This window comes from Lissotriton vulgaris, unplaced genomic scaffold, assembly GCF_964263255.1.
Source record: "Lissotriton vulgaris unplaced genomic scaffold, aLisVul1.2 SCAFFOLD_1101, whole genome shotgun sequence".
Lineage (NCBI taxonomy): Eukaryota > Metazoa > Chordata > Amphibia > Caudata > Salamandridae > Lissotriton > Lissotriton vulgaris.
The window spans coordinates 687,509-697,234 of NW_028248148.1; the positions used below are offsets into that span (position 1 = coordinate 687,509).

Genomic DNA, 9,726 nt, shown 5'->3' on the forward strand with positions numbered 1-9,726 from the left:
TATCACTGGCTGGCTTCACAGATTGTGGCACGTGTTGGGTATGGAGAAAATGTCTCTTACAGTGGCGGGGGATGTGGATCAGTTTAGAGAACTCTGGCAGCCCTTTCACTCCCTGTTGCTTACTGAATTTCGGGAGCTCTCCTGTCCCAAGTATCTCCGCCTTCTCAGGCTCCCGATTCCGGGGGGCTCCGTTTCATGATCTCCCTATGGACTGGTCATCTTTGATACTGAGGCTCTGATGTGGGTCGCGATTCAGGAACTGTGCACTGGACGAGGGGTGGGGAGAGGGGTGGGCGAGGGGTGGTTGGGAGTTGGGGGGGCAGTTTGGGGGTGGGGGGGGGTTTGTTGAAAAATGTCATGGCACATTGAGGCGACATTTGTCTTCTGCTATTGAGTGATCAGACTTCACAGGGTGTTACTTGTTGCTGCCGCTTTTGAACTCTGGCACTGCGCCCTGCTATGTCTTCTGTATCATTTGTCTGTCTTTATGTGTCGTGCTGAATAAAATACTTTAAACTTAAATAAACAAACAAATGAATAAATAAATAAATAGCCATTCAGGAATAGGTAGAAAGGAAGGACCCCCCTGTGTAACAAATAAAGCAAAAATATCATACAAGGGGCAAACCCAGCCAATCACAGGACAGAGCAGTCATTAGACTGCACCAACCTACCTTAAAGTCCAGGGGGAAGACTGAGGCAGGCCCAGCTTCCCCGGGTCACCCCTGGGCAAGAGAGCAATCACAATAGATCCTCCCTCGAGTCGAACCATGGACTGTCAGCTTTGTTACTAGAAATTAAACACAATTTGGAGAGAGGCCTGGACCTTTTGTGTGAGCAACATGACCGCCATGTAATCACTGGTTTTGCCCGATGCAGCAGACAATGCATTGGGAAATCTTGGAATCAGACCAGGGTGGTGCCGACCAGCACAAATCACAGCACACTCAGCCAGAGGGACCGGTGACTCTTGGGCTCCGAGCGGTTGGCCTTCTAAACCCAGATGTGGTTTCAACTCAGCCGGTGTCCCACTCACTTTTGTACTGATCGCTCAGTTGGATAGTTTGGAGAGAAATGAGGGATGCTGCAGGCATGTTAGAGGTACAGTTCACATACTTAATACCCTTCTCAGGGGGTAACAGACCAACTAAACGGCAACAGAGAATACAACAGGCGTTTGAACTGCCACCTAATGGGGTTCTGTCCAAAACATGGTTCTGAGATAGCTCTCTGGCCATCTTAGACAACATCCTAAAAGTAGTATATCAGAATGCAAAAGTATGTGTATCATCCCGGGACTTGTCGAACACCTTTGACACCGCAGACCACAAAATCCTCCTCCACAGACGGTTTAGCACACTTCTAATCGGCTGCAAGCAGTGAGTGAGATAACTGCTACCGCCACACATCTGCTCAAGACACGATTTTCAGATCGTGGGCCTTGGACGGACCCGTCCTCAAGCTTCCCCTATGGCATAACCCCCCCAACAGGACTCATTTGTTTCCACGTTTTCCCACACCAATCACACACCGCAGCCGGGTCGTTATTCCCGCCGGACTTGCGTCCCCACATCTCAACAGAAAGAACCTAAGCCCTGAAGAGTCATATCTTCACACGATGTGAGGAAACACGTGTCGGCTTGCTTTATTTTCGAATGTACTGATCAAGACTGAACTATAAATCACTCTTCATGCACCGCTGGATCTCGACTTTTCATTACGCTCTTCAAATGAACTGTACCCAACTGTTGGGTTTTGACATAAGAACCCATCACCCTAAACGTGTGCACAGGACTTTTGTTTAGAACATCCTAAAAGTAGTATATCAGAATGCCAAAGTATGCGTATCATCCCGGGACTTGTCGATCACCTTTGACACCGCAGACCACAACATCCTCCTACATAGACGGTGTAGCACACTTCTAATCGGCTGCAAGCAGTGAGTGAAGCTCGGAGACTCCTCTTCGCAAACCAGCCCAGTCACCTGTGGGGGCTTTCAGGGCTCCCACCATCCCCATTATACATTACTTCATCAAACCGACCATAGACCTCACCTGCCCCAATCTCCAGATGATTTAAGTCTACCTAGGGGTATCTGGGAGCCCCTACAATTTACTGTCATATCATATGGACTAGGAGTCATTGAAGCCAGATGGGCATCAACTGGCTCAAACATAATGGGTCAAAACTGAAGTCCTCATCCTCAGCCCTCAACAGCTCCTAAAGCAAATAACTCACTACCCCCCCCCCCCCTCCCAAACACCACACACTTCATTGCCCAAACTCTTCTAACCAAATCCAAAGTATGAAATCTGGGAGTCCTTTGGGCTATGGACCTAACACTTTAGCTCATTTTGAAACAGTAATACATACCAATCTTTTCCAAGTAAAATTACCCAAATGTACATATTCAGAAATCAATGCAGTAGTGTTATAAATCGTGGCCATCTGCCATTGGCTGCATCAGTACTTTATATGCTGTCTGCCCCGAGATCATGACTCTGCAAAAAAAAGAAAAGACAAACAGAACAGGGACAATGTTGCCACCAGGCCAGACACAAAGCATTTGAGAATGCTACACCTTTCGCTTCTGTATGGCTGGATTGCTGCACAAGCTTCATCCTCAGAATCATTTCTATCATTCTTGAAAAACGGTGGCAACTGGTCAGTCCTCTCCGACATTTACAGGTGTTGTAGCTTATTTTCCAACTATAGATGGATTCACTTCTCTAAAACATATATAAAGCTTTGGCAATGTTTACAGCACTTAACATAGTGATTACATTATTTCCATTTAGTCCAAGTTTTATCAAATAAAAATCTAGAGGCACAGGGAAAGAAGAGGGATTTGCCCAAGATCACAAAGCGTATGCCAGTGGAAGGACACAACCCAGTCCACTTCGTCCCCCCTCCAGTGTTGAGGGTTCTACCAGACACCGCCATGTGAGGCTACGAAACCACTTTAGCGTGAGAGTTTGTGTTGCACTGCAAGTCTGGAATGTACCATCCACCACACGATACAAACACACGCACATGTATCTACTAATTCTGCTCCAGGTGGATTGGGCAGTTTCTCAAACCAGGAAATATCAGTTCTCCTACAACTTACCCTTCAAGTCAGTAAAGTGGCAGATCTGCCTCTGGGCATTGACGGTCGAAGCCAATAGAGACATCTCTTAAAAGGCCAGGGTTTCCAAGAGACCTTCTTGTTGGCTAACACTCACTGGTGCACCACACAAGCATTCAAAAATAAAAAAACAATGTGAAATAGTATATTTTTACATGATGTTTGCTGTCATTTACATGCTAAAACCTTTGATGGCGAGACTCGTGTTTTAGCTCTTAGAAGTCAAGCCAGACTAATGGCTAGGCTCGACCCCATGAATTGCTGGCTAGCCCAGTTCTAATAACCCCAACACACTAATATTGGACTGTTCCAATTGACCAACATGGGGCTAAACCCCCAAACATTTAATGTTACAGGATACACAGGTGTGTACATGCTTTGGCATCTACTAGTTCTGGAGATAGACAGGATCATTCAGTCAGGCTTCTGGTTGAGGACTCCTCTAGTAGCTGTGCAAATGCATGAAGACCCCTCACCCACTGATGTCCGGCCCGCCTCTCCTTTCCCTCTCAGCCTCATGTACTGTTTGTACATTTATATGCATGCCTAGTTATGAGTTTGTCCTCTGTTAAAAAGTAACTGATCACATGTCTTCTACTGCAGCAACTTTGTTTGTGGAACCCCCAAATGCAAATTACAAAGAAATCCAACTGATCACAGATTCAAAAAAACAAGCCTTTATTGCTATCAAAATTATTTCATGTACAATGCTCAAATTATCAAAAATATTAAATGCATTTCAGAAAATAGTTCACGTTAAAAGAAATTAAATGCAGCCAGCGTGCAGCGATCACCTGCATCCGCACTCATCCACCACCATGTCTTCGTAGTGTCTCAGCACCACATTGTCGTGGTTGTCGTAGTAAAGCATGGAAATGGGAGAGAGGCGGACGGGGACACAGCAGGGCTGCGGAGTGTCCTCCGGCTCCATGGAGTGAACTAGGGTCTGCAGGATTGCGTGGTTGGTGCCATTCAGGATCTCCGTCAGTGGGTATGGACACTCACCGTGGCAATAGTTTGCCATGTAACCCTGTGGGGCAATGATCCAGTTTTGCCAGCCAACATCGCGGAAGTCGATGTAGAGGCGCCGGCGCTTGCAGATGTTACTGGGCGTGACAAGCGGGTGGGAAGCGCTCCTCTTGGTCCTCCTGGACACCTTGCACTGAGCAGGGTGGAGAGAGACCGCGAGCATGGAGGTGTACAGGAACGAATGGATCCCAGAGCAGTGGCTCCACGTCGAGGCCTGGTTTAGGTCTTCGTCGTCAAGTGCAGAAATTTCCAAGATCAGGCCCAAGTTTTTGGCAGGGTTCCTCCAGTCCTGAGCCACTTCCGTTAGGTCAAATGAGAGAGACTTGCGGAGCAGCCGAAATGACTGCTCGACCAGGAGGCGCCGGGTCTCCCTGTGGGCCGACATGCCCTTCAGGCTCATCCGCAGAGTCCGGTAGAGCCGCAGGTCAAACACCTGCCCGCTATAGGAGTTGTGGCTGAATTTGACCTCCAGGCGGGCCAGCGTCAACTCTTCCTCTTCCTCCATAGCCGTGAAATTGAAGTATAGACGCTTGTCCAGGCAAAGGGGCTTCTTCAACTCCTCGTTGGGAACAAAGCGCCCTGAAAGAGAGATAGGAAGAAAGGGTCACCAAAAGTGTCAGTTTTAGGGCTAAGAGTACCCTTCCTGTAGAGAAATTAGGCTAATTTGCAGCAGGCTGATTCCATGCTACCGTACTAACCCATCAAAGAAGTGCTTTTATCCCATTAGGTCCTGCCTAGCACTGTAATACCCCTAGGGGGTCCCTGTAGCACTCCAGAAATGTCAACCATAATGACGGTCAATGGCATGTCAGTGTCAGCCCCAGCCCCACCGGTCTAACCAGCCCCAGCATATTGTGGAAGTTTATATGCACCTATGTCCCAAGAGAAGCTGCACGAGTATATATTTTTTACAGCTTAAGATTCATGGAACAACGGCACCACCTGGTGCCTACTTTAGCTACTGCAGGCAAGCCACGTGCTGGTCTTGACGAATGCTCAAGCCCATTACGTTCTGGTGCTTACAGTCCTCGTGATTTTTTAACCCAAAAATAGTAAAACCACAAGTAGTTGAAAGCAGGCTTGATTGCATTGCTGATAATGGACATGGGACAACCTAACTTACACAAAAAACATTAAATCACAGTCTGCAGAGAATGTTGTGCGTCAGCTTTCGCCGTAAATAGGCCCTGGAAATAAACATTACTTTCTCCTAAAACAGTTAATTAAAACATATAACTATTTTCTTCTGCCATTGTAAAGAAAAAGAGAAAATGTGTGATTGTGAGGACAGCAATAACACTTCTTGTTAGCAGGACACTACTTTCCAAGTCCTCTGCTTTCATTTAACAAAATACTGCCACTTGGTGCATTAATTCAATTAACTGGAAAAGACTAAAAATCCCAGAAGGCATTGGCGAGTTGAAGGAACCCTGGGGCAGGTAAAGGCTGTCCTGCCCACATGACATGGTTGGAGAAGGCACACCTTATACCAGTAGCATTTTATATCTTGTTAAAACCAAACCCACATCAAGAAAGCATATGAGAGAGGGAGCAAGTAGAGGGGAGGAAAAAATATGGTAACATTCGATTTTAAGTACATAAAGAAGCATTTAAAGTAGAGTAGAGTAGTCATCTCATTCCATGTCTTCAAGGACGCCGTTTTCAGCCCTGGTCTTTTAATTCCAAATAATTGCCATCAGGTGTCCTGGTGTATTTAGTTCAATGGATGCAGAACAAGACCACAGTACCCATAATGCATCAGTCTAACGAAAGACCGGTACAGAAAATAGAGTCCGTGGTGACACAGTGGATCACTACTCCAACTAAAATACATGTAAAAATAAAAATGCTTTAAATCGTTTTCAAAACGCCAAATCACAAATTGGGCTGCAAGGGAATCAGTGAGAGGGAGTACTAGATCAACTAGTTATATCTGTGACTTGGAATCGCATATGCTGCCTACATTTTGAAAATGAGGTTCAGGAAGCCTGTAGTGCCATTTTGGACCTCACTCGTTTCTATGCCGAATGTGGCATAGATACGAAGCAACAGTGTGTCATATGTAACACCATGAAGCAGTCTTGGGTTTTGTAGCCGGCGGCAGGGTGCATGCTGGGACCTGCAGTTTCATGTTTAGATGGGACCTCAACATCCCAACTTGCAATGGTTCATCATATTGCCAATATAGTAAGAAAATTAAAAAAATTAAACTGAAAGCGTGTGGGGTCCCGGACTGCTTAGAAATTATGTTCATAAGCTTGCTTTATTTAAGGTCAGAACATCGGCTAAGTTATCCAATGAAAACCCCTATCTTTTTCTCTGATATAAGCCACCAAACACAGAAATATAAAAAGTCAGACAAGAACTTTATGAGACCTACACACTGGTCTTCACTGGGGCAGAGGCAAGGGATTTATACTTTGACCGGCCTGCCTGATGTAGGGACACACCCCCCTTTAACGTACTCTCTACGCAACAGCACTGCTAGGACTCACGGGTAATTTGTCAAATTGTATTTTAATGAAATAAAGAAAAGTGGCTTTATTTTTAGACTCTTTCCGATAAGATGTAAATTTAAGATTACATTTGAAAAAGTACAATTTAATACTATGTTTTTTTTTGTTTTTTTTAATTACCATGGCTGGGTCAGAATGTTGACACGTCATCTAACTTTAGGAAACGGGCCTTAAGTAATCCTAGTAGAGCTGGGGTAGATTTTCAGCTGCACAGTTAACGTGTCTGCCAGTTTCACTCCAATCCCATGCATTCCTGATTTTGGTAATATAGAGGATTTTTTCTTCGGGGATACAATAGTCAACATCAACTGGGCCAACATCATCTGGGCGATTTCCAGCCAATCCATATTTTTCTGCCAGCAGTACTAAGAATATTTGTAGGGCCAAACTTAATTGTTCTCATTGGTGCGGACTTACAAATATTTTTTTTAACTGGGCAGTATGTAGGTTACCCGCATGACATGAGCTAGTTGGGGTAGCTGCTTCCCTCCATGCCTTCACAAACAATCTTTTCACGCCAGGTCTTTCTTTCTACAAACAGTCGACATCATGCGTGTTACGATATATGTGTTCAATCAAATCAACTAAAACTACAAGAACCAGAATGCACTAGGTTGTCGCATGAAAGCCCAGGACTAAACACAAGGTCCATTAAAATGTCTAGCGAGAGGGCACCAGGATGTTCTTCGAAATATATCAAGCATTTTTATACATCCCAATTATGTATATAGACATTATAGTTCTTTGTTGTTAATTAATTTACTCAAAATGCCAACAAAGAATTTCCCCCCTTTGGGTGGGACCCTCCTGGTCGCACCACCAGGCGTGGGACGCAGCGCGCATGCGCAGTACCTTGGTCTGGGAAGACGCGGATGATGTTGCCGTCCACATCCAGTTCCTCCACGCGGCAGAGCGCGGCTCGGCGTTTCTCTGGGGGCAGGTTGGCCTTGTTCTTGAAGATCTTCCAGAGGACGGATGGCACCGGCGCGGGGGACACTGGGTTGGGGCGCGAGGACAAACCTAAAGACCTCAAAAAGAGGCTCTCCTGAAGTTTGAGGTTGGGAACCCCACCAGAAGGGGCCACCAGAAGCCAGAGGGCGACCACCCAGGACAGAAGAAGGACCATCTCTGGACCAAAGAAGGAGTGAGCAACCAAGCCTGGTTTAGGAGACCTGGGCCTCAGTCAAAGGGAAGTACCCCCACTCTGTGCCCTCAAAAGCTCAGGCCTGGCCTACAGCACGGAGTCAGACTCCAATTTAAGAGAGGGTTGGCTTTAAGAGAGCATCAGAGAACCAGGCAAGGAGAGGGGCTTTACTCGGGGTCCCCCAAGCTGAGATTTAGCCTAAAAAGCGAGCTGCAGTGAACTGCAGACCCAAACCCGAGAGGGTTTCTTGCAGGCGACCAGGCAAGCAGGCAGAGAGAAACAGGCCCAGGCTATCCCACTCAGACAGGCCAGGCGAAAGCAATAGACCTGCAGGCAGCTTCAATGCCCGGGTTAAGCGGGGAGGCGGGCGGGCTCCAGGAGGTTTTGGAGACACGAGCGAGGGAAACGTCCTCTCTACGCCTAGTGTTAGTGGCCGGCTTTGAACAGTGGGGCGGCTTTGGAGACCACAGAAGAAACGTCCACTACATGCTCTCGGGCAGAGGCCACTCACAGCAGAGCTGATATCTGCTCAAACACCAGAGGGGGGAGGGGCGCCTGCTGACACCTCTCCAGATTAAAGCCTTTGTTCTGTTTGTAGCGAAGCCCTAAACCCTAATGAAGGCGCAGGGAGGCGTTAATAAACAGCAGTGGCCTCGCCAATGGCTTCCAAGTCAACAGGAAATGGCACAGCTCTCAGGGACGCTCTCCCAATTCCCCCCAGAGATCGGCTGTGCCGGCAGGGGGGCTGCAGCGGTCCAGCTAACAGTGGCCCGGGGGAGGGTGCAGTCGCACATTTTATATTTTCTGGCCCTTCGTGTTTACGGATTGAAATAAATGCATTCTTCAGTTTTTATTTTCCCCTTTAGTTATTTGCTGAAGTGCAATTTATTGTACATGCTTTGGAATGACCCATGAACCGGCCTGCCCTTTAACAACAATTGCATTCTGGGAATTGTATTTCTGGTAAATCTTCAAAACAGCGATTGTAAAAAAGAAAGTCCAGGCCTGGAGCGCGGCGCTCCAACTGACCCGGAGTCATCTGGTAAACGCTGGAGTGCACCGAGATGCCCCCCTGCCCTGACGCCACCTGTGACCCTGGCCAGTTTTCCAGCCGCCATTTAGATGCTCGAGACTGGGTGCACTCTTCATTCAGTGGTCGAAGTGGGGGCAGGATTTGAGGGACACGAAATGTCCTTACCTTTTTAATTTTAGAAAAAACACTCCCCCCACTTTGTGTGAAAAGATGACCCTTGGAGCTAATTATGACTCTTGAAATACTTCAGCACCAGTGTAAGTCAAAGAGTCTCCTGAGCTGGGAAACCGGGGGAGGGGGCCCGCTGCCGAAAGGAAATGTAAATTAGTACAACTGGTCCATCTGCAACTGGGAAGGGTGCCCTAAGCTGGTATTGGCTTTCATTGATGGAATCACTTCTAGTTTCCTGGTAACACTCATGTATTGTTTTTCAAGGGTATTTTAAAGGAGCGATCAGCTGAGCTGTGTAGTGTGTTATTAAAAGACAGTTCTAGAAAAACTCTGCACTATGTACAATCTGGATATTACTAAAATCTATATGTTGAAATCCCATTTCTATCTTAAACATTTCTGTGCATTTTGTAGCATCCTAGTCTATATTGTGAGTAATGCAAGTTTAAAATAGTGAATTTCATATTCACAGTGCTTTCTGCCAGAGACTAGACTGGGACATTGAGGCACTAAACATTTATTTATTTATTTATTTATTTATTTGTGACATTTATAAAGCGCACTGTTACCAGACAGTGTCCTGGCGCTAGATGACCGCTCTCCTGACTAAGCCCGGAATTAGTGAGTGAAAAGCCATGTTTTCAGGAGTTTCCGGAAAGTCATTAGCTCAGTGGCCTGTCTTAAAGCCAGTGGAAGGGCATTCCAA

The 9,726-nt window shown here is 46.5% G+C and overlaps 1 protein-coding gene across 1 annotated transcript; it reads right to left on the minus strand.

Annotated features, from left to right (window-relative positions):
* Positions 1 to 3,790: 3,790 nt before the first annotated feature.
* On the minus strand, positions 3,791 to 8,312 carry LOC147664919 (growth/differentiation factor 3-like). Its single transcript, XM_086949891.1, has 2 exons — positions 7,525 to 8,312; positions 3,791 to 4,735 (listed from the first exon to the last, which is right to left on the minus strand). The coding sequence occupies exons 1-2, from the start codon at positions 7,796 to 7,798 to the stop codon at positions 3,918 to 3,920; spliced, it is 1,092 nt and encodes a 363-aa protein (XP_086806017.1). The 5' UTR covers positions 7,799 to 8,312; the 3' UTR covers positions 3,791 to 3,917.
* Between the last annotated feature and the right edge of the window lie 1,414 nt (positions 8,313 to 9,726).